Source organism: Lacerta agilis, chromosome 7 (assembly GCF_009819535.1).
Source record: "Lacerta agilis isolate rLacAgi1 chromosome 7, rLacAgi1.pri, whole genome shotgun sequence".
Taxonomy (NCBI): domain Eukaryota; kingdom Metazoa; phylum Chordata; class Lepidosauria; order Squamata; family Lacertidae; genus Lacerta; species Lacerta agilis.
The window spans coordinates 24,458,943-24,484,729 of record NC_046318.1 but is presented as its reverse complement, the minus strand read 5'-3'; the positions used below and the strand labels follow the sequence as shown (position 1 = coordinate 24,484,729).

At 44.0% G+C, this 25,787-nt stretch overlaps 1 protein-coding gene across 1 annotated transcript; it reads right to left on the bottom strand.

Moving 5' to 3' along the window:
- Positions 1 to 831: 831 nt before the first annotated feature.
- LOC117049703 (probable enoyl-CoA hydratase echA8) lies at positions 832 to 25,787 on the bottom strand. Its single transcript, XM_033154537.1, has 6 exons — positions 25,418 to 25,787; positions 20,506 to 20,673; positions 15,682 to 15,779; positions 13,823 to 13,967; positions 9,930 to 10,079; positions 832 to 1,364 (listed from the first exon to the last, which is right to left on the bottom strand). The coding sequence occupies exons 1-6, from the start codon at positions 25,776 to 25,778 to the stop codon at positions 1,141 to 1,143; spliced, it is 1,146 nt and encodes a 381-aa protein (XP_033010428.1). The 5' UTR covers positions 25,779 to 25,787; the 3' UTR covers positions 832 to 1,140.

Here is a 25,787-nt window from a genome sequence, read left to right as displayed (position 1 = left end):
TCTAGCATTGAATATTGCAAGTCCAACAAGAGGCAGAAAAATGGCAGTTCAAATCCCCGCGACGGGGTGAGCACCCGTTGCTCAGTCCCAGCTCCTGCCAACCTAGCAGTTCGAAAGCACGCCAAAAGTGCAAGTAGATTAATAGGTACAGCTCTGGCGGGAAGGTAAACGGCATTTCCGTGCACTGCTCTACTGTCGGTGTTCCGTTGCGCCAGAAGCGGCTTAGTCATGCTGGCCACATGACCCAGAAAAACTGTCTGTGGAGCGGACAAACGGCGGCTCCCTCGGCCTGTTAAGCGAGATGAGCACCACAACCCAGAGTCGTTTGCGACTGGACTGAACTGTCAGGGGTCCCTTTACCTTTACACACACACACACACACACACACACACACACACACACACTCACCTGCACCATCTAGTGTCACATTTGTATAATGCACTTAAAACACACTTAAAACGTTATCTTTGCAGCTGTATAGCTGAGTCCTAGGTCATAGGTAATTAAAGTTGTATAACTCATTCCTGGCCCACATAGCAGATATCTGAATCTTAAAAAAGCACACTTGCTCGCATGTACAGCACTGTGGTTCACCCAAGTGCACATATCAAGGCCCTGTGTTTGCACGCTCTTCAACCACTTTAATACAAGGGGAAGCACCTCCCTGGAGGAGCAAACACAGAAGCTACTGTGTTTGAAGATGATGAGTTTGCATACAAGAGCAGCAGTGCCCACCTTGGGACTATTAAACTAAAGAGACTTCCAGTGCAATACAGATGTTCTCAGAAAAAAGTAACATTGGAACTTGTGTGTGTGTGTGTGTATGAGTTCTGAAGCAATAATTAACACATACTGTCATGGGCACATTTAAAAACACTAATAGAGCAGTCCTATATTTGTCTTGCTCAGCTATAAATCCTATTGAGTTCAATGGGACTTATTTCCAGGTAAGAATTGCAGTGTTTCTGTGACCATTTTAGGCCTTAAATATAAAAATAGCTGGCAATTCTTAGCTACATTTACATTTTTTGAGAAATATAGCCCTCATTAGCATTAGTTCAAGTGTGGATTTTCTATAAAACATTTTAAAGGCTGCATTTCAGTGGGATATGCAAAGCGAAGTGCTATTATACGCAACTGCTACAACTTTGCCCCACCACGCCCATGCCCCAAGCTGAATTTGTTAGCACCAGGAACAGATTCTTCTAATACCACTTGTACTCCAGTGTCGAACTCAAACTGCATGGCTTCTGTGAAGGAAGAGGCGTCAAACGCACTGTAGTAAGCAGAATTTCTGTCTGCACGCAAGCAGTGCTGGGGAAATGCTGAAATTTGTTCTGCTAATTCAATGGCATGCTGGAGGGCTGGAAGAAAGAAAAGGGAAACACAACCCAATTAGGGAAAGCGGGCCACAATAATAATAAAACAGCACCTAGACTTGAGTACCCACTCATGTCTCAGTGTGTCTCTGTATGACTCTCTGTTCTAACTATGTCTCCTTCCAATCAGCTTCCCCTGAGAGAAGGTTATCCTGACGGCATCTCTGCACTGGGAGTGAATGGATTCTTCAATCATTTCCAAAGCAGAGGAATTGCATTTTCTTACAGGGTGTGGCCTGTTCTATATATCTAAGTCCCAGCTCTGGGTTTGCCTCCTTTCAAATCTTCTATACCTTCTTCTTCAAGATTGTCTTGCTTTACAAAAGTACATGCCTTATCTCTTTTTTTTAACATTGTACAGTCTTTTCTACAGATCAGTTACGTTTGTTATGAGACATTAGTACAGTATAAGGTCAGGAAGAAAAGGACGGTGGGGGGCGGGGAATATTCTATACAGTACTTATATACTTCTGCAGAAAAACAGCAAGAAGGCTTCTCATCATAGAGTGAATAATTCTTCCAGACTCTAAAAGCAAACCTCTTTGAGGTGCAAGAGCAAAAAGAGGTTCTCATTTTAATTCAGAAGGTAGGTGAACTTCAGCTATCAGAAGTTATGGGAACACTATCATGATCCGCTGGCTCTGATTTGTTGCTTAACTTATGAGAGGAAAAGTATAATCTTCATGCAAAAATCACAGCGGCAACTTCCATGAGCAGGAAGTCCTGGTGGAGTGGAAGTCCTTGTTCATAGAAATTTTTATTACCATCTCTAATCCCATGGAGACTTTGCCTCAATTATTATTTCCTGTCTACTCTTCATTCTCATTCTGCTTTGTACCACTTTATTGGTGCAGTGATTCCTATGTATTAATCCAGTAATTCCAAAACAGTGAGTCAGAGCCAGTGTGGTGTAGTGGTTAAGAGTGGTATACTTGTAATCTGGGGAACCGGGTTCGTGTCTCTGCTCCTCCACATGCAGCTGCTGGGTGAACTTGGGCTAGTCACACTTCTTTGAAGTCTCTCAGCCCCACTCACCTCACAGAGTGTTTGTTGTGGGGGAGGAAAGGAAAGGAGAATGTTAGCCGCTTTGAGACTCCTTCGGGTAGTGAAAAGCGGGATATCAAATCCAAACTCTTCTTCTTCTTCTTCTTCTTCTTCTTCTTCTTCTTCTTCTTCTTCTTCTTCACCCATTAGATCACTAATTTCCTGCTCTATACGTGTTATGCTTTTCAGTAAGTTAGATAGGCTTTTATGATGTATGTATCATCTTCGTTCTTTCCAGACAACTAATAAAAATGAAATCACACATGTTCTACATTTCATGTAATGCCTTCAGTCAAGTCCCTAAGTACTAGCACTATTTATATATATATATATAAACTGCCTTTACATTTCCATACCTGGAACCTTTCATTTCCTCAAGGTAATGCCTGTCTCAAAACACCCTCAATGTAATAGGAATCAATTGCAAAGAGTAAAAGGGAAGGCTGAATGCTTGGCTTAGAAAAGAATATTCTGCTACTGAGGAAGACACAACAGATGCCAGGAGCTTCAGCACAAAACTTTCTGTTTCACAGCTGCCTGCATATCTTTCTGCAAGAACATTTGCTGTACACATTGCAAAACAAAACTGGCTGAAGACAAGTAACACATTTCAAAGCTGAAGATTCCAAACAGCAAGAAACAGCTCCATGCTGTGACCTCAGTCCAGAGGAGAAGACCAACAGCAATGCATAGTGGTGTTAAGAGGATCAATGTCTCTCTGATAATCTGCTGGCAAGCCTGTGGTTACAATAAACAAGGCTGTGAAATACAGATCAACTGATCCCGTGATAGATGGGAGGAAGGAGAGCCTGGGAATAAGATACCATCTCTGGGCAATATGGGCAGGGCCAAGAACTCTGCATCTATGGAAGAGCCATCTAAAAATAAAAATTGATGTCTTTGCCCTATTTGCTTTCTTTCTTTTTCAAGCAAATGCATATTTTAATGGAAGGCATCAAGCAGTGGGTATTTAATGAGAAATAGCAACACCTTGCTAATTCACACAACTAGCAACCACTCCTTTTCTTTGCCCAGAAATATTTTTCCAAAAATATCGCATGGATCTCTCAGATCAAAATCTTTGAGAGGGAGAGAGAGCGCAATGGCTGTGGTGAATAAACACTGATTAATTCAATAACAACATCACTAAGAAACCAATATTGTTTGTTTATATAAACATTTGAAAGCGATTTAAAAACACACACACAAACCTCATACTTAGGATTCTGCACATAATCACAACTTTGTTTGAATATCCATGTCCACACTTAACCCAGTGTAACTTTATTTGTACTTCCAATACATCCCAATATAGAAATGTACACATATGCGCCAAAAGCTAAGTGTCAAGCTAGATAGCAGCAGTTCTGTGTATTTAAATATAGAACTGCCTCAAACATGCAGAAAGACGGTCGTGAGGTAGTGGTCTGATTTTAACCAAGAAGGCAGGGCATGGGTTGGGGAGTTGATAACAATTTTTTTACTTCTCCAGAGCCGTCTCCTCTAGTGCTTTTCACCTAATTGAAGTTATTATTTTTTTCTGTACTCAGCTGAGAAGTACTTGGGGAGAGGGTTCTGTACTCCTTACCCTTTTACTGTTAAAATCAGAATTCAGCCCTCATCTCCTTCTGTGCGATCAAGTGCCACAACCTGAGAAATATTTTCTGTGTCAACATCTATCATTGAATCTCCGGACATCTGCTATGGGACCCCATGCATCACAAAGGATTGTGGGAGTATGTTTTGAGGCGCATGTTCTGTTCTCATGTGCAGTGCACAGACTAGGCCTCATAGGCCTGGCCATTACCTGATGTGAACTGAATGTGTCCACTTGTTCACTGGCAGCCACATGAGGGGATAAGGAGTGATGGGAAACCATCTTAAAAAGGGGGAATTTCTCCACTCTTATTCGCCTTCTAATTAATTCCTAATAAGGTTCAGTAACACCCCTGGCCTCTTCTTAAAAGAAATAGTATGTGTTTAAACAAGTGCTAGGCACCAGGTAAGGATTACATACTGTATAAAAGGGACGGAATCATTACCACCTAAAACAAGATAATGGACAAAGGGCAGAGGACATGAAAGGGAAGGGAAAGAAGGCAGAGAAGACAGCCCTACAGCCAGGGGCAGCGCATCAGCGAAACAGGAAGGTGCCATTCTGCCTCTGTCGCCTCTTTACCTGGGCTGCACAGCAGCACCTGCAAAGCGGCAGTGCCACATCCCAACAAGGTATTATGCAATATTTTGACAATATCTCGTGAGGTTTTGATGAGATCTCGTGAGGTCTCACAAGAACCTGCTGCTGCCGCTTCACCAACAAAACAGTAAAATACAGCTAAAACAATAGACATGCTGCCAAAAATGTCACAGACGAAAACAGGGGTTCTCGTATATTTACCCTTTTTCTCCCACCACATGCCGTCACCAAAATAGAAACAGTGATCTGCCACAGACAAGCAATACAAAATAAAAGAATTCGTTTACCGGGGCTATTATTACACATTACAGAAGGCTCTTCTTCTCCGTCGATTGTACAGAGCTTTGTTTAAGTTCTGTAACTGAGCCTCCCATGCACTAGTTTCCGATGCAGTGCGCTCATAAAACGGCCACAGCAATTTCCTTTATAACAAACTAAAAAACAAACCCAATTTAAGGATTCTTTAAAACACACCCCCACCCACCCACCCACCCACCCCCACACACCAAAACTTAAGGATCTTCTAATTGATACAGTTATACTTATTACAGAATAGCTGAAATACATTCTGTAACATTTAGTATCTAATCTTGATGAGTAAGGAATTGTGGGACAGACTAAAGCCCTATTCAGTGAGGACAAGAGTACCAGTTCTGTTCCCCCCCACACACACACTTCACCATTATCATTAGTTGGTGGAGGCTGACCTTTTGAAGTTGGGGGGGGGGCACCTGTACTTCTGGAACACCCCTGGGGTTCTAGAACCTGGATTTTCCAGGATTCTAGAAAACACAGGAAACCTCCACAAATACTGGTGCCTCCCCATTTCAGAAGACAGCCTTCTGCAAGTTGGAGAGGGGCGGGAACACAAATGAGGGTAGCAGAACTAAGACACTGGTCCCTGGACTACCCAGGCCCTTGTGGTTAACTTTTTTTTTTTACACTTATTTTGGCATTGCCTATAAAGGGCCTAGAGAGGAAGTAGCCACGCTGTCTTTAGACAACCAGAAAAGAATTAAGTTAACAACCACAGCCTGGGACTCAGATGACTTTTTTTTAAGCTATGTTATTAAAAATTCTCCCAAAATATGGTTACACTTAGCAAGTTCAAAAGCACAACCAGCTACAGTGCGTACAAATGTCAAGCTGTACCCTTGCTTGGTGACTCTTGTGTCCAGGCACAGAGCATCTGTTCACCCACCCCCAATCCCCCGGGGGGGGGATTTAACTTCTGGGAGCTGGAATAGCAACTTAGGTCAATGTGCAAATATTATTTGGAGCAAATTCTCAAAAGCCTCCCCAAATACAAAAAATATGGGCTTTGCCATGGACAAAGCAACAAGAAACAAGAATTCACCTTAGGAAATAGGGGCATGCTTAGGTGCAACCTGTTGCCTATGCTATATTTTATTTTATTTTATTTTATTTTATTTTATTTTATTTTATTTTATTTTATTTTATTTATTTAAATAAATAAGAAAGAAGGAAGGAAGCACAGAAGTTCTTGGCCTATGCTGTAATCAAGAACTGTACATACAATTTCTGTCACTAAGAACATGTGGCTTTTTACATGTGGCTTTCAGTTTATTTATTTTTTTAAAGTGTTTTGATTTTCAGTACACACATACCACAAGTACTAAGACGGAGCATAGGAGTAATCACAAGATATTACATTTAATAAATTTAAGCCTGAACAAAGCCCTAATTTTGCTTCCTGGTGATTCCAGGAAGCAGACTTTAGAAGGCCCACCATGGCCAAGTACACAGTCCTATGGCCTTCCAGTTGTTTAACAGCAACTTCCATCATCCCTGATCATCTTCCATGCTGGCTGGGGCTTACAGAAGTTGAAGTTCAACAGGTTCCCTATCCTATGGCTTTAGAAAAGGAGCCGGCAGACATCTATTTTCTTGGCAGCCACTCTGTATGCCAACAATTGCTTGTGAAGCCGGCTAAAACAGGCGAGGGTGGCTGATGGGTCTCCAATGCTTGGTGAGTTAGGGACTTCTCCTGGATGGAAAGACAGGCTCCGGTGATTTGAGCAGACAAGACCAATAGTGGGTCCAATGGTCAAGAAGGCAGTTTCTGCATGTGCCATAGAGGGGCAAATGGGGCTCATCAACCTTGGAAAGTAGCCCATCTAGGAGAAGGGAAACTCTGATCCTAAACCTCTGCTCCCTTGCCTTGTGGGACACCTTTGGGAGAAGAAAAGGCTAAGGAGTAAATCCAACACAAATCCAGAGCAGACTCCCTAAGACAATTGGATGGCACCTTGTACGGCTCCTTCTGGCAATCCCTGCAGCCAAGCTGGTGCCAAACGTATTGCTCTGCTCTGGTTTGGACCACATTAGCACAGCTGGGGGGGGGGCTGTCGTGTCTTGTCATCTGGCCAGCCCAGGACCTCCATACACACTGCCCAGGCTTGCATCCCAGAGAGGTCACTTTGTTGCTGCTAATGCAGCAGTTTTGACTTCACCCCCAGAGGCACATTCCATTGTCTCTCGAGACAGACGGATACCCAACTGTTGCTCCTAAGCAGGAAAGCGATTTCCAGTTATAGAATACATGTCCTTTACTTACTATCGCCTTATTGTTATTATTTTATTATTTAACACACATATATTTCTAAAATCCGAAAGAGATGCCACATTTAGCGCATGTCTATGCTTGTCTGATCGAAATGAATTCCCGCTGAGTTCAGCAGGACTTGCTCCCATCCCAGCCCCAGGGAAATGTGGGCAAGAACCGCACCCTCAGTTTCTTGTACTTGAAACCATTTGCTCTGTTTCTTACAAGTGAAACTGTATGAAAAGACATCCCCAGTTAGGTTTGGAAGGGCTGCTAGAGGGAGACAGGTAAAATTGGTGTGTGTGTGTGGATCTGGTGTGCAGGGCGCCCCCACTTGGACATCCCTGGCTTACGGTAAACAAAACAGGGTTTCATTCATGTTTGTCTCAAAAGATACTTCTCCAGATGCCAACCAAAACAGCCATATTTTTTAAAAGGAATCCGGATATCAGAACGCACAGAGCACATGGGCAGAAAGTCTGTGGAGACGTTAGTCACTTCTTGGACCTGAAGAATGGCGGCAGCTTCAGGAGGGATTGAATAACTTACTGTGTTATTAATGATCTCCCTCACCCCACCCCCACCATTACACTTCCACGATCAAAATAATCTAAATTTTAACACACCCGCATGCACAGAAAGCCTTAAAAAAAAAGAGAGAGAGAGAAACATCTGAATCTGTACCTTTTTTGTTATGGCTAGTTGACTCCTGGCTTATTTCCTTTTTAAAACTCTGCTACAATATGGATGCCTCACCGCACCAGCAATTTCCAAAGCCTGTTTTGCATTCAGATACGTACATGCTGTCATCGTTTTGTTAACAAGTCGGGGGTGGGGTGGGGAGGAGAACAGCAGCCCCACCAGCTCAAGCTGAATCAAAGCAGCCTGCTAGTCGTTTTTTAAGCCAGTTTCCATGCCAATTCAGAATGAGGTAAAGCCTGATTCAGAAGGGTCTTCCTTTTTCCTTCTGCAGGAAACCTCCGGAGTCTAGTCAAGAGAACTGCTGTGTGCATTTACCTTAATGGAGGTAGTTCCCCCTCGGTGGTCAAAGGTTAGCAGCAGGAATGTGTTTTCGTGATGGGACACACCCTTGTTATTGGAAGAAATGTATTTCCATGTTGTCAAACCCGTGCTCTAAATTAAACAGAAATCAGGGTTCTGCCTTCTGAATGGAGTGAAAGTTCGCAAAGAGCTGCCAGTTGCTGGCTACAGAAAGGATGCTATACGTTCACATGCGACATATGTGTTCTACGCTGCTCTGAGAAAGGGGGGGGCATCCTGCCTAGCCGCTCCCACCCATCCCATGGGGGAAAGGAAAAAAAAACTCTGGAAAGCTAGGCTTCCAAATTGCTTTTTGCCTGCTAGTCTATGGCTAGTAAGAACTTCTCTAAAGCAGCCTTTGCAAACCCAGCACCCTCTGAACACTTTGGACTACAACTTCCATCAGCCATGCTGGCTGGGGATGATGGGAGCTGTAGTCCAAAACTCCTGGTGCGCACTGTGGCGGAATAATGCCTGCTGATGATTCAGGTTCATCATGGGTTAACCTATCACTCCCATGTTAGGTAGGTGTTCCCTGGGAGGCGGAGCTAGTTGGCATTCTAAAAGGGGGGGGGAACAACCTTGAAAGGCAGTTGGGGGTTTGGCAGTTGGGGGTGGAGGATTAGAGAGAGAAAATGCAAGGTTAGGCTTTGGGGAATGCGGGGAAAGGTCATTACCATTGCTAAAGGGATGCAGGAAATATTATAACTAAGCTGAATTACATGAGAAGAAGATTTGTACCAGTAATAACCCGAGACATCCATGTTTTCAAGTTACCTAATAAAGTTAAATGTGCTTAAACGTTCGCTGACTGTGGCGGTGTATCAGTACCTTAAGAGGTGTGACTAAGAGGAGGGAACAAAGCTTTCCTGAGGAAGAGGAAACTGTTTGCTTATTCTCCTGTCATACAGAGGGCTGGACAGTGAAGCCAAGTGTGCCACTTATTTGCCTAAAGGGAAGGCAAACTGCAGTAGTTGGGAACCCTGGTAGGGAGATCCCATAGGTGGCAAGAGGTTTTCAAACGTAGAGCCCTGAGGTACCCCAGAAACATCTCCCGTATGAACACTGAAGGATTCATCCTAGTTGTTAGTGAAACCTAGGGAGAGTCACTGTTGGGGAAGTATTGAAGGGGAGGGAATAGGATCCCTCACACGCACCAGGTCAGTGAAGGCTTCACTAAAGGAGATGCCAACAGGGCCCTGCAACAGATTAGACCAGGCACCCCCAAACTCGGCCCTCCAGCTGTTTTGGGACTACAACTCCCATCATCCCTAGCTAACAGGACCAGTGGTCAGGGATGATGAGAACTGTAGTCCCAAAACAGCTGGAGGGCCAAGTTTGGGGGTGCCTGGATCAGACCTTTGTTCTGCACCAGCCTATTGGTCCAATCTTGACCAAAAGTCATCTCCCTATCTAAAAACATGACCCAGCACAATGAAGGCTGCAGTCTTGCATCCCACTCGGTGCATTTAATTCCATTCAGGTTGAACGGAACTGAAACGCACAGGGCTGTAGCAGCCCAATAATACATTGGATTTGTCCGATCTTATTATTTGTTTACTTGATTTATACGCCACCTTTTCTCCAAGAAGGTACACGTGATTCGTCCGGTTTACAACGAACTCTGTGAGGTAGGTTATGTTGTGAGACTGTGACTGGTTTTAAACCCAGTTACTAATGACATGGTGCGTAAGACACTTACCTTGGCCACTGGGAACTATTCGATTAGCCAGTCCAAGCTGAAATGCTTCCTGCGCACCAACGGGCCGCCCAGTGAGAATGAGATCCAGGGCACGTGAAAGGCCAATTAGCTTTGGTAGTCTAACAGTGCCACCATCTATCAGCGGAACACCTAAAAAAAACCACCCAAACCAACAATAGTTAAAGGGGCGAAACCCCACTCAAATAACCATGTTTTAAGCAAACTGGAATGTTAATGTCTCTGAAACTAGGGTTGACATGTGTCCTCTTTTTCTAGGTCACGTTCAATTTTTCATGGGTATGCAAAATGAGAGTCATCAAATGTAGAAGTCGGCAAATGTCTCCTCTTTTTTGCTCTTCAAAATATGGCAACCCTATCACATTATACTCCCATAATGTGGGATAAAGGCACATATAATCCTCATCTACCATCCAACTGCCTTCTTATCATGAAACACATGGCCAAAAGGTAAGCAATGAGATGTGTCCTACAGAGACTCTGGCTATGTTCACAATCGCAGTAAGCCATAAACCATGGTTTACTGTGCACAAGCCAATTGCATCCACTTTGCTCCTCCCTGATTACACTGGGGAGAAGCAAATCATGATATTTTATCTTAGGGTCGTGTGCAAGCCAAGCACCGTGGTTTGATTCACTCCTAGCAAACCACCCTAATCCAAGGTTTGCACTTGGCTTATCAATCATTATCTGTTTGTTTGTTTGTTTTTTTAAAGAATTTATTGGTTTTTACAAAACAAAGAACAACATAACACATAACACATACATCAACACAAACCCAGACACAAACCCCACAATTAAACCATAATAAAACAAATCACACCAATAATTCTTTTTCTTGTTTGCACAAAAAAAAAGTTTTCTTGTTTGAATCATTACTCAGTGACTTCCCCCGTTTTCTCTCCTTTGGTTCCAATTCTAATTTTACTTTAATAACTTCTCATCTCTGAAATTAAATCATTCAAAAATCAAAACTAAACATACTTCTTAAAAACTAATTTTTACTCCAAAATAATCTATCACTTCTTATCTTATCAAATCTATTCCAAATATTACTTCATAATAATTAATAATACAGCTTCATAACACAACATATTACTTCTTGTATCAAATCATATCAAACATCTTCTTTCACTCAGACTGCTGCTAATAAAGAAATTCAAATATCTCTTCTCTAGTTCAAAAAACTTAAAATCTTAACACACCGGCTTCAGGGTACCATAATAAACCATCCTAATTTTATCCTTAATGTATTTCACCCTATCCCTTTTCTGACCATTTTCTCTCGCCATCTCAGGGTTTCCCCCCAGACATTCCTCCATCTTACACCAAAACCATTTTTCAGAATGTCCTCTTATAAGTCCACAGTTCCAGACGTAGTCTACAACAGTCCTTGCAGGGAGCATCAGGGTACACAAATCATCACATTCCAGCATCTCCGCTTCAAAATTCCGTTCATCTTTTGATTGTAGATAAATAAATCTTTTCCCCATCATTCCTGGGCTCTCACCCCAGAAATTGGATATAAATTGTCTTCCGATCCTGGGTCTCTCACCCCCACAGGACCTTTCACCATCTCGGAGTTGCAAAAACATTGTACTTTGTACTTCGATAATTCCCTTAAGCTCCCTGCCAAGGTTCTCTTCCATTTTAGCCATGTTCAGAAGGGTCTGTTTTGTGGGATATAACTGTCTAGCGACATCCTGGTTCAGCAAAGTTAATTTCTGGTTCAACAATTCTAATTTCAAAAAAATAATCCTTTGTTCGTAAGTCAGACCAGAGTCCAAAGCCAGCTTGAAAACGAAACCCAACATGGTAGAAGTGGGCATAGGGTATCAGGTTTCAATATTTTTCCATCTTAGTCACAGTACTTTTCCATCTCAGTCACAAGACTCCGCAGCCATTTTCCCTGAAGTCAGGGCGAAAAGACCACATTCTGTCCATTTCAAGAAGAAATATTCCCACCAACTTAAGTCCCCCGAAAGGGATTCAGTCAGTCTCACTTATCAAATTCGAAACATTATATCCATCACTGCAACAGCAGTCGCCATCAAAGCAGTTACTTTCTTTCCACCAAAGGGAGAAAAACAGGCTTCCTTTCCGTCGTATCTCCCGGAGCGCCAAATGTCAAAGATAAATTCAATTGTTCTCGTACTCACGGCCAATGGGCTTCTTTTGTTTTGCTTCTGCCATGTAGAACGATCTCGTTCATCGCGAGCGGCGGCCGCCGCTTCGCCGGTCCGGTTGGGGCATGCCTCCACAGCCCAGCTCCGTGGTCCCTTCACCCCCACTCCCCCTTTACAGGGGGAACGGGGGAAGGGTTCGGAACCATAGCGGGCTCGCCGGAGAGCCCATGCCGTGGGACGCTCGACCCGCGGTTTAGCAGAGCCCCGCTTTGCGGTAGCGGGGCTCCTACCCCCGGGCCGGCCTGAGTCGCTTCGCTACCGAAGCGACCCACGACCGCCCGCGATGGCGTCCTCGCCGGAAGTCCCAATCATTATCTGTTTGAGCAGACATCATGTGATGCCAAGGATTGTTTCTCCTCACCATGAGCAGGGCACAATCAGCCCTTGCGCGACTTCCAGCACAATCAGCCCTTGCACGGCTACTTCCAACACTCTGAAAATCCAACACTCTGAAAATCCAACAAGTGCAGGAGACAAATGTACTGGTATCAGTTGTATTGATCCCAGTGCAATTTGAGCAAATGCTTCTTTACCAGGCGACAAAAAGATACATTACCATAATAGGAGTTAGTAGCTCCTTTTGAGTACCTGAGGATGTTACAAGAGATGCAAGCAATTTCTGATTCTTTTAATTCTTTATTTTCTGATTCTGATTTGCTTGAAACACGTTATGCTTAATAACGTCGGCGTGAATGAACCTGTCTCCTGCACCTGTTGAATTTCCATCTTTTCCTGGTCTGCGGTGGTTCCCTTTTCGGATGTTTTGTACCCTTGGCTGACTTTAGCTAGTGCAAAATTAGTGTAACGAGCAAGGAAACAGTTGAAGTCAGCAATTTGTCTGAAATGCCAGAGAATAGTGGCCGGAGAGTAAGGGCAGGATTCAACTATCCTGAGGGATAGCTCAGTCAGTACAGCATGAGACTCTTAAAGTCAGGGTTGTGGGGTTTAGCCCCATATTGGGCAAAAGATCCTTACACTGCCGGGAGTTGGAGTAGACTAGATGATCCTCGTGGTCCCTTCCAACTCTACAGTTCTATGAACTAATGATACCAATCTGTGGAAGCCCTGGGCAAGGGCTTCCACTTGTGCAGTGGGACTTTCCTCCAACCCCACTCCCCACGTTATCTGAAATTGGCTCTGGAGGGGCTACGATAAACCCTGGAAAAGTGTGTAGGTTGGTGGTGGAGAGGAGACGTTCCATCTGGCAAGCCAAAATGCTTTCCCTGAAGGAACCATCAGGGCAACACTGCATTCCTCCCTAAGTTCTACATGAATCCATTGGGTGGGACTCAGCAAAGTTCTGCTCAGAGTAAACACATTGAAATTAATGAACATGACGTGCGCTGCAAAAATATCTTCGATTTGAAGACGAAACAGCTCTGCTCTCTCTGCTGAGCCAAACTGGACCTACTATGTATTTACTACATATACTCAGTAAGTAAGCTGTGCAGATCTGCTCACAAGTCTTTCAAGCAGGTATAGTAGACTGATCACGTAATTTCTTTTTTTAATAATCTCTTTTTTTAATGCTTTTATAACCTATCCCAATTTTGGTCAGCGCTGTAAGCCTTAATTAGCAGCTTAATCAACTAATCAGAGGCCATCTGCTGTGCTGACCATAAAGATACAGGGCACACACACTTTTTATACCCATCCGAAAGCAAACTCCATGCAATTCACAAAACATACCGAAACGCCTACAGAACACTCCGAAGATTGCGGTTTCTTCTACCACACGCAAGTCAGCCAAGAGGGACAGCTCAAGCCCACCAGCCACTGCATATCCACTCACCGCAGCAATCACTGGCTTAGAAAACTTCATCCGGGAAGGACCCTGTAACAGGTATTGGAATTGTGTTAGAACTATTATTCAATAGGACTAGAATATATTCCAATCAGTATTGACCCAGAGACAATGTATTAATAACATTCACGGTGATGCAGAGCACATAGTCAAAAATAACGTGAGAACTGTGCCCAAGTTAGCTGGAAATTACATGACGTTACCATGTTCAATGCCAAGGAAAAAGAAGTGTGCATCTGAAGAAGTGTGCATGCACACAAAAGCTCATACCAAGAACAAACTCAGTTGGTCTCTAAGGTGCTACTGGAAAGAATTTTCTATTTTGTTTCAAGGAAAAAGAAGTTGATCAAGTTTCGCCCATCCCTTAAGCAAGAGGCCCGCCATCTAGGATTACTGAGGGGAGCCCTTTATGTCCAAGTCTCCAGAAACCAAAAAATATATTCAGGCATTTGTTGATTGTGTCCATGGAGGAGTTGTGTATGCTGCCCTTCTTCCCATGTTGAGGGGGAAGGTCTGGCAGGGGCTTGTAAGCATTCGGATGGAAGTGGTTACAGTCCTTCCTGTAACTGGAAACTATATTCACATGGTGTTCCCAACCACTGGGAGAAGAACATTTGGTCACATTCAGTTAAAATCTAGCTTCAGAGGAATGAAGGGGCATACACAATGACCCCCACATCCCCATCACACATTCAGCTAAATAAACACACAAATAGACTTCTGAGGCATCTCTGGAAGTTAGCGTCCTATACTGTCCATTCGGATTACAGATGTAGGTAGGCTTTGGCTCAGGCATTGTGCATGTAACCTGTATTAGCCTTCTGGCTGAAGGCCGATAATCGAACGGGGTTGTGCCTGGGTTATGGCCCACCCCCCACAAAGGCAATCATCGGCCTTGTCAGATTCAATTTTTTGGCTGGCAATCCCGTCATCCCTCACAGCCAGCCGAGGAGGATGCCAATAGCTGGCCGTGAGGATGAAAATCTTTTCCACATCCTGGGGGAGCCGTGCCAGGCCGCAACCACTGCCCACCCAGAATTTGAGTATGCAACCCTTATCATGACAGGGCTGTTAAACGTATTTAAAAACTAACAGAAACCCATACTTCGTGGCACCTCTTCTCACATCTCTTTCGTCTCCTCTGAAGTCATTTAAGAATATAATCCTGATGAATCAGTTCAAAGTCTATGCCTTTAGTGTCTGGATTAGTGGCTAATCCAGATGTTCCCATCAGCCCCAGGCTGCATGGCCCATGGTCAGGGGAGCTGTAGTCAAACCACATGTCATGGGTTACTCACTCTTGTCTATCGAGCCCAGCGATACACGATGAAGGAAACACAATGTGTTGTGTAACTCATGAGCAAGCAAGTAGCAGCACCGCAAATTAATGCTGATGTAGCCTGGAGCACGGCTTCCCCATCCACACTGCATTATTTACCTCTGCTTCCATAGGCACTGCTACTGGCCCTGCACACTCAAACACCTAGTTCACATTATATAAAGCAGAGGGCAGAGTGTGCTTGATTCCCACGTTTGCTGGGAGTAGGCAACTTGCAACTTTTCTTTTGGGAAAACAATCCCATTTGGTTTGAGTTACTTTCTGAGAAGGGGAGATTCCTCTTTTCCCTCCCGCTTTAACTTTAACTGAAAAGCGCTGTGGTTTCCATAGCGAAACAAAACACTACCATGGAAAAGGGCATCAGTTTTTTTCAGAAAACCGTCAGGATTTCCCTCCAGAACATACCATGGGGCCAGGCGTTTGGGCGACATCTTGTTCCAATTTGATAGAGGCAGGGGCGTGGGCCAACTCCTTCAAATCATAACCAGCACAAAAATTGCCACCTAAAATAACACACACATAGAAGCAGAAACACACACACAAAAGTTAAGATTATGGAACAAATAAATAAATAAAAGTTTGGTTTCTATTCAGCCTTTTTTATTCTTTTGCTAGGCTCTTGGTTATTTGAGCCATTCTAGATGCTCTTCAATGGGGTAGAGGCATTTTCATAGGATGGCAGAGTCGGAAGCAATCTCTGAGATCATCCAAGACCTGCAGAGTGGGATGAAACTACAGTATCCTTGACATATGCCCATCTAGTCTCCATGTACATATCTGGAGCAAAGGAAAACACACCACCTCCCAAGGAAGCCTTTCCTGCGGTCTAACAGCTCCTACCACCAGGAGGTTTCTGCTAATGCTTAGGCAAAAGCTGATTCCCTGCGATTTCGCCTCATTGGTTCTAGACCTGCTTTATGTCCACTCCATCTTCTGCGTGTTAGCTCTTCGGCTGTTTGAAGACCACTATTACGCCCTCCACTTACTCTTATCTTCCCTAGGCTAAACACACTGGGCGGTAAAACTAAGCTTTAGTCAGAATAGACCTACTGAAACAATCATGTTCATGAATTTCAACGGGTCTCCTCTGAGTAACACTTACTTGAATACCACTCATGGTGCTTTTTCAACAGTCTCTCATGGGACTATGTTTCTGATGAACTCTATCACTATCCTGGTTGACCCCCACTGGGTACACTCCAGTTTGTTGATGTCCTTCTTAAAACGTGGTGTCCATAATTGGATACAATACTTCAGATGCAGTCCGACCAAATAAAAAGGGAAAGGGAAAGGACCCCTGGACGGCTAAGTCCAGTCAAAGGCGACTATGGGGTTGTGGTGCTCATCTCGCTTTCAGGCCGAGGGAGCCGGCGTTTGTCCACAGAAAGCTTTCCGGGTCATGTGGCCAGCATGACTAAACCACTTCTGGCTCAACGGGACACCATGACGAAAACCAGAGCACACGGAAATACCGTTTACCTTCCTGCCGCGGTGGTACCTATTTATCTGCTTGCACTGGCATGCGTTTGAACTGCTAGGGACAGAGCAACGACCTCTGTCGTGGGGATTCGAACTGCCGACCTTCCAATCGGCAAGCCCAAGAGGCTCAGTGGTTTAAACCACAGCGCCACCTGCATCAGTTGCAGTCTGACCAAATGCAGTATAGAGTGGAACTATTACTTCTCATAATTTCGAGACAATGTGCGTGTTAATGCAGTCTAAAATTGCTTTTGCCCTTTTCTGCTGGTTGGTCTGCAGCTTGTGATCAACTAAATTAAACTTTGCAGGCCAAATCAACCAGCTGCTACTTCTTCTTCTTCTTCTTCTTCTTCTTCTTCTTCTTCTTCTTCTTCTTCTTCTTCTTCTTCTTCTTCTTCTTCATTAAAGTTGCATACTGCCCTACACCCGAAGGTCTCAGGGTGGTTCACAACACAAAGTATACAAAGCACAAAGCACAGAATTAAAATAATCAAAATTGCTTTTCATCCTAAGTCTAATATTAGAACAGCCAAAACCTGAAATTGGGCTCGGGGGAGGTAAGTGTATCAAATTCACTCTCTTTTAGAATGGAATTTTAATAACTTCCAGTACAAAAACCTAACAAGGGCACATCATCATCCCCCCCACCCCACCCCCTGAAGAAGCATTTTAACCACAGCCAAGAATTTCATTCAAAGGGTTCCTGATGGCATGTATACCGGCCAGCACATCCTCCACGTCATCAGCAAAACCGTGTCTCCCTACTCTTCCTCTACCGCAGAGGCAGCTAATTCGAGCCTTTTCTTGTGCGGCGGGGGAACCATGACTCCTTGTGTGCATTGGAAGCAGAAGAAAGAGCTGCTGTTGACTGTACCACCATGATGAAAACCAAAGCACGAGTGCCCGCAGTATTTACTTTAAGATCCAGCTCTGCCACTGTAGAGTGAGGGGAGGAGGGGAATCACTCACTTGCTGAGCCCAGCACATAAGAGGCCACAAAGCAGGCATCACCCAGATATGAGCTTAACAGATGGGACCACTGTTCTCGGCTCAAGTCCCAACACTGTAATTTTCTCAATCAAATTGATGGTCTAAAAATAACCTTATGTATACACATCCTTGGGGGACAAAGCCCTTAAAAAACACATAAATATACATAAATCTTTCTTGTTTTAAAGTTTTCCAACTGTAATCTCTATCCTTTCCCCTCAAGACTACCAATAATGCAGCTGCTTCTGGTTCCACTAAATACTGTTTTTCTTTTATCTCAGCAAAGTAAATATTGTAATTATAGAGCAGAATTGTTAAGTAGACCATCTACTGAGGAAGGAGAGATGAGGAAGAGAAAACCCTGGCTCTGTTTTGCTTTTCTCTGAAAGCTTGTTATGTTGCCATGTTGACAGCTGCAACTTTCACTCCCTTATTTAAATGTGTGATTCATTATCACATATCACAATAGCCAATTTTCTAAAGGTTGTGCCGAGTGGGTTTCCCATTCCAGTTTTTTGGTTCAAATAACTGCTTTCAGGAGGCCTGGAATTTTTTTAGCCTCGCTCCAAATAACCACTGCTCCGGTTAAGAGCATTCATTTTTTGGTGCCTGTTTGTGGCCATTGCCAGCTCTGTTTTCCTTGGTTAAAAACTTAACTTATTCATCACAATGTGATTCTAGCCAATCAGGGTTCATGTTATGAATGAGATGACATCGTGGTTGTGTTCGCACATCACGGGAAGCCATGGTTAAACCATGAACACGCAGACTGCTCCCACTCCACTCCTCTCCACTAAAGCAAGTGGGAGCTACAAACCACAATGCTTGGGGGTCATGGTTTGTTTCTCTCCAAACAAACCACAATCAGAAGCCAAGGTTTGTTCCATGCTTATCAACCATTGTTTCCTTGAAGTGAAGCAAACCACAACCTGCAGCTCAGATGGAACGCTAAGCCAAGGATCATGGTTGCTCCTACTCACTACCAGGGGAAAACGAAGTGGCAGTAGTCTACACGTTCACCGTAAACGACGAACCATAGTTTACTATGACGTGGAAACACAATCCCTAACTACTACATACCTGGCACCATCCTTGACACAGAGCAAAAGGAAGCCTGAAATTTGAATGTGCCCAAAGTGAGCCTTACCTGAAGTGAGGCACATACAAGTCATTTTGTAGACATGTATGAGTTCTGGTTGCTGGCGCAAGTATCCTGAGCCATGGCAGATAACTTATTTTAAGGCTTTTATGACACCCACACCCTTCATAGCTCTTGCATCAATTTGCTCTTGTGTCTATTCAAATGTTATAGTTTTAAGTGTACAGTAGGCCCATAGGGTTTATGTTCCTTGGATTGTGCTAAAGACAAAACCACGTCTAGTCAAAGCCCATTGGGTTGGTGGGATTGCCAAGGTCATTTCCCCCAGAACCCTGCCCTCTTTTCATTCATTTATTTATTTTGCTATGTGCCTAAAGCTGAATGTTCACAAATTAAATGTGTGGAAGTTGTGGGCTTACTGTACAGGTGAAACTCGAAAAATTAGAATATCGTGGAAAGGTTCATTTCCTTCAGTAATTCAACTTAAAAGGTGAAACTAATATATGAGATAGACTCATGACATGCAAAGCGAGATATGTCAAGCCTTTATTTGTTATAATTATGATGATTATGGCATATAGCTGATGAGAACCCTAAATTAACAATTTCAACTTTGGGGTTTTCATCAGTTGTACGTCATTAACCTCACAATTATAACAAATAAAGGCTTGACATATCTCGCTTTGCATGTCATGAGTCTATCTCATACAGGTGAAACTCGAAAAATTAGAATATCGTGGAAAAGTCCATTTATGTAAGCAATTGTTTTCATTAGCTACTGGAGTTTAATATATGAGATAGACTTATGACATGCAAAGCAAGATATGTCAAGCCTTTATTTGTTATAATTATGATGATTATGGTGTACAGCTGGTGAAAACCCCAAAGTTGAAATTGTTAATTTGGGGTTCTCATCAGCTGTACGTCATTAACCTCACAATTATAACAAATAAAGGCTTGACATATCTCGCTTTGCATGTGATGAGTCTATCTCATATATTAGTTTCACATTTTAAGTTGAATTACTGAAAGCAATGAACCTTTCCGCGCTCTTCTAATTTTTCAAGTTTCACCTGTATATTAAATTCCAGTAGCTAATGAAAACAATTGCTTACATAAATGGACTTTTCCACGATATTCTAATTTTTCGAGTTTCACCTGTATATGCAAAGCATGGAACACTGGATGGAAAGGGTTTCGAATGAGGGCACGACTGAAGAGTGTTGTTACAGGCCACCCCAATCCCCGCAGAGCCAATCATGGGATTCCAGAGCCTGTGCTCTTTTGGAGAATTGAAGACGTGGCAGAGGTTGCTGTAGCTTTAAGAAATATTATTTATTCACATATTTACATCTGAGTTTGGAGGGAGGGAGTCCAGATCTTATAGCATGGTCATCTCAAGAGGAACTTGTTTCCCCACAGCAGTGCAGCACTGCAGAGAGCCAGGCATCTTTCCCAGCCTGCCTTCAGCCAGCCTGCTCCAAGATGGATCTCCATCTTTGTGTTCTCACCCTACTTCTTCCCAGCACACCTCACCTCACACCCTGTTACACCCAGTTTCTGGGCAGGGGGAAAGGACAGTTCTCTTGCATTGCCAATGGCCCTCAATGGCCATTGCATAGGCTCAGGAATGGCCCAGGAATACAGTATAAAGGCCTCACCCAACCCATGAAGCACAGCCACAGTCAACGTGCTGTTCTCTTCGAACGACCTGGAAGCCTCCACCAGCAATCGTGCAGTCTCCTGGTTCACAGCATTCCTGGCTTCAGGCCTGTTGATGCCAATTGTCATTATGGTCCCTCGGATTTCAGTAATTACATTCCTTCTTCCTGAGAAAACAGAACAGGTCAAACAGAAACCCTGGTGTGTGGTTATTAATTCTTTCTTTTCCTTTTTAGAGTCACCCATTAATATAGTAAACTACATTTTGGAAGACTGGCTGAAGGGGTCGACACGTGAAATGGTTACTAGGTAAAGCTAATACTCTATCACGTTTACAACATCATCATGAACACAACTAACACTATAGGCTGGATTCAATCTGTTTGTGGCTTGTCGTTCCCTGTCACACTCCCTTAAAAAAAAGACAATACCCAAAGACAAGATTGTGAGGCAGTTCATCATCAGGCTTGGATACAAAGAATAAAATTAAGACACTGGGCATTTCCTGGAAATTAATAATAATGAACAGCTGGATTTTTTTATTTTAAAAATGGGCTGAAGCACAGCAAGAAATAACTGAATTGAGAAGGAATGTCTTAGGTTGAAAAATGTTTTAGATGAATCATTTTAAAACTTTGTTCTCAACCCAAACTGTCAGGCACATACAGGTTGATAGCCGTGTTGGTCTGCCATAGTCGAAACAAAATAGAAAATTCTTTCCAGTAGCACCTTAGAGACCAACTGAGTTTGTTCTTGGTATGAGCTTTCGTGTGCATGCACACTTCTTCAGATACCTATGTCAGGCACATAGCCCCCCGATTCCAAATTCCTCACTTTTCTTGCTATGAATCTCTTTTTTTCAGCCCACAAACACCAAAATTTTGGGAGCTGAGCAATGTTGCCTTGATTACACTGAAGGCAAAGCGACCAGTCTCACTTTCACACCTCTTTTTGATGTCCAAAATGGAACTTGGGTGCATGCCACCTGCAGCAAGATGTGCATGCTTCCAACATAAGCAGCTTGTGCATCTCACAAACAAGGGTGGGGGGAGCACAAATTCCACTTTAAATCCACAAAGAACCAGAAACAGTTCAAATAAGCCATGCATTTTGTTTCCAGTACATATGAGGCAGTGGAGTTATTTTAATTTAGTACTCCAGATAGAAATCTCTGTCTAATGGACCACAATGGTTCTCCATTGTAAGAGCTGTTCAACAGTGGAACAGTCTCCCTCTGGAGGCTGTGGACTCTCCTTCCTTGGAGGCTTTTAAGCAGAGGCTGGATGGCCATCTGTCATGGATGCTTTAGCGGAGATTCCTGCATTGCAGGGGGTTGGACCAGATGACCCTTGGGGTCCCTTCCAACTCTACAATTCTATCATTCTATGATTCCATGATTCCAAATCTTGGGCAATGGCTCTCCAAACAAGTGTTTCATAACATTCAAAAGCTGCTTTCCATCCAAAGTATAGGATGCTTATGCAAATAACAAATTCTTTTGTTGCTTCCTCCCCTTGGGGAGAAAATCCGGGGAAATTAGCTAGAGGCAATTAACTCATATTTTCCATTCCCCTGTCCCACACCTTCCCCAAAGTCCCTCCCCAGCTCTCAGGAGAATCCAAGAACTCAGGTGGCTGCAGTGGAAAGTTCTCCCTGTGCTAGGCCTGCTTTTAATGCATGTACTACAACCCCTTGTTCTTACTGAAATATCCACAATACAAATTAACTAACATTGGAGTTATTATAAATTATTAAAATGGAAAATAGATGTTCAGTTTTTTAGTGAGTCATCTCTCAATATCAGTAACCCTAAGGAAGGCAGAACTAGCTCTTACATTACTGACCTTAGCTAACTATGAGTAGGCTTGCCATACGTCAGGAAAATTCCTGACATGTCCTGGTTTTCGAGTATAAAAATGGTGTCAGGACGGAATTTTGCAGAATCGGCAAAATAACGTCAGGGAAAACCCAGATGTATGGCAACACGATGGAAAAAGCAACAGAAACAGCTCCAAAAGCTTAAAAATCACTATTTTTGGGGATGGCTTCCCCAAAGAAACCCCAACAACTTTGCAGGTGTCAGGAATTTTACTTTTTGAAATATGGCAACCCTAATTATGAGACACTTCTTTCCTTCAAAGAACAAAGAGAATTCATGTGATGAGTATTTTTAAACCAGTTGTTATTTTCATGCCTACAAACACAATTTGTAACACTGCAAGATGCATAACTAAATTCATTTCATTGTCTTGTTTTAAACAGCCAGGGTAAGCAAGTTTTTAATGGCATATTTCTTTGCTGATGTTCAGCCGCATAAATAGCATAAAGCTCACGAGCCGACTTATAATTGGTCTCAGCATGCACAATAGGTACTACTACCACATGAATTGGTAAGAAAGACCACCAGAAAATAAAAGATTTTTTTCAAAAACCAGGAGGCTACAGTATGAAGGGTCTTTAGTAATGCTTAGTTACTCCTGAAATGTCTTCCATTTAAATGTAGGCAAGGGGTGACTTGATGGATCAAAGTCTATGTGTATCGCAGCTGTTTACTCAGCCTACTCAAACATGAAGGACTCCAGTCTCTGAACAAGTTCCTTCTCACTGCGCACGAGAGCATGCTTAATCAAAGCACAATTAGAGCCACTTCGCATCCTGTGAAATTACATCCACCATGTATTAGCAATGTGCGCCATCTTTTATTGGACTGCCTATACGGAGGCACAGTTGGCTCTAGGGTGTGTATACCTAGTCTAGTTTACCTCGTTTCATATTTTTAAAGAGGAAGGGGAACATGACCCAATTTTTGATGAAGCCATGATACTGTTGGCTTTCACGTTTAATGCTTCCTGTGAAGGTCCTGTGTGAGTGCCTGGAGGCAGTTGGAGGATGGATGGCGGCTAACAGATTGAGGTTGAATCCTGACAAGACAGAAGTACTGTTTTTGGGGGACAGGAGGAGGGCAGGTGTGGAGGATTCCCTGGTCCTGAATGGGGCAACTGTGCCCCTGAAGGACCAGGTGCGCAGCCTGGGAGTCATTTTGGACTCATAGCTGTCCATGGAGGCGCAGGTTAATTCTGTGTCCAGGGCGGCTGTCTACCAGCTCCATCTGGTACGCAGGCTGAGACCCTACCTGCCCGCGGACTGTCTCACCAGAGTGGTGCATGCTCTAGTTATCTCCTGCTTGGACTACTGCAATGCGCTCTACGTGGGGCTACCTTTGAAGGTGACCTGGAAACTACAATTAATCCAGAATGCGGCAGCTAGACTGGTGACTGGGAGTGGCTGCCGAGACCATATAACACTGGTCCTGAAAGACCTACATTGGCTCCCAGTACGTTTCCGAGCACAATTCAAAGTGTTGGTGCTGACCTTTAAAGCCCTAAACGGCCTCGGTCCTGTATACCTGAAGGAGCGTCTCCACCCCCATCATTCAGCCCGGACACTGAGATCCAGTGCTGGGGGCATTCTGGCGGTTCCCTCACTGAGAGAAGCAAAGCTACAGGGAACCAGGCAGAGGGCCTTCTCGGTAGTGGCGCCCGCCCTGTGGAACGCCCTCCCATCACAGGTCAAGGAGATAAACAACTACCTGACATTCAGAAAATACCTGAAGGCAGCCCTTTTTAGGGAAGTTTTTAATGTGTGATATTTTTGTATCTGATTTTTGTTGGAAGCCGCCCAGAGTGGCTGGGGAAATCCAGCCAGATGGGCGGGGTACAAATAATAAATATTATTATTATTATTATTACTTCTAGGCCTCAAGGTTACGGGCAAAAATCTTTGGTCACTCTGTGAGCTTTATATCTGGGCAAAGGTCCAAACTTTACATTGCAACCCCAATGTGGATTTTCATACCAGAAGGCTCCTTGGTTCAGATCCCCAAAGGGCCACAAACTCACTACATGGCCTGAACTGGAGGTCTGCCACATCCTAACTCCCTCGTCTCTGCCAATCTAGGGTTAGGATTGTGTCCTTAGTTGTTAATGACAGCGATAAAGGGTACCATCTTTTTCCTGGTAGTACCGCACCTAATTCCAAGCACTTGAAAGAGCACCTTTTCCCATACTGAACTGAGATCAGCAAATGAGGTATTCCTAATGGTCCCTGTGTTGGAGGAGATCCAACAAATGGGGCACAGGGAAGGGCCATTTCTGTGGTGGCTCCACACCCATGGAGCTTCCTGCCCACTGAGGTCCAACTTACTACTTGACACCATTATTTCAGACAACAGCAAACGTTGCACATCTTTAGGTGGCGGATGGCTTGGATGAATTTGCTTTTAATAGATCCTATAACTAGATAGTTGTAATCCTATTAATGTTTAATTGTTTTTAATGATTGGTTCCCCTGATGTTTTCAGCATTTATTTTATCAGCAAGCCACCTCGAGTCTCTGTCAAAGTAAAAGATGGGGTATAAACAAATATGCAACAACAACGATTTTAACGAGTGTCCCCCATCTTACACTCTTTGGTATTTCTGATGTTGCTTTCTTCTCTTGTTGGAATTTCAATCTGGTCCAGTTTCCATTAAGTTTAATTTGCTTTGTTTCTGTACACCACCCTGTGACTGTAACGTGAAGGTATAAAAATATATATTTTCAAATACATAGATGCATTTAAAAACCACACACTTGTGCTGCATACAAGCCGAAAATCAGAAGGACTTCTGCCAAGCCAGCAGCTGATGGGGGTGGGGACTGGGGGACTCGACCTGCTGAATTTCTGCTTGGCGCATTTTCCTTTCCTTTCTGCAGCGCTGGAGCTTGACCTGCAGGCGTCGCCGCGCGGCTGCAGAATAAAACACCCAGCCCGGCCCACCACGGCGCCGAAGCGAAAAAGTTACGCGCGCCCTCGCGCTTTCCAAAGGGCTCTTCTTCGTCTTCGCTCCCCAAAACCGGAGAACTACTAACCTTCTCCGGGCGGCTCTCCGGCACTCGAGCTGGCCGAGCTCGCCTGCATAACGATGGCGGGGGTCCCCGCGGCTGCTCTCGGCTGAAGAGAGGCGCGCACTGGAGCCAGAGGAGACGCTGGGCCATTTCTCCAGGGCGCGCAGTTGGAGAGGTCAACGGGGCTCCAATGACGGCAGGGCTCGGCGGCGCCCGCTATGGTGTCGAAGCGGAATGAGCGTTGTTTACTCGGCCCCGAAGTCCGACTTGGATGGCACTGCGGAGCTGCTGTCAGCCCCCTTATTTGCACAAAGAAAGCCTCTCCCCCTGCTTTGCATACGTGGCTGGAGACCACGAAGCCTACTTGGGAAGATAGGAAAGCCATACCCTCCAA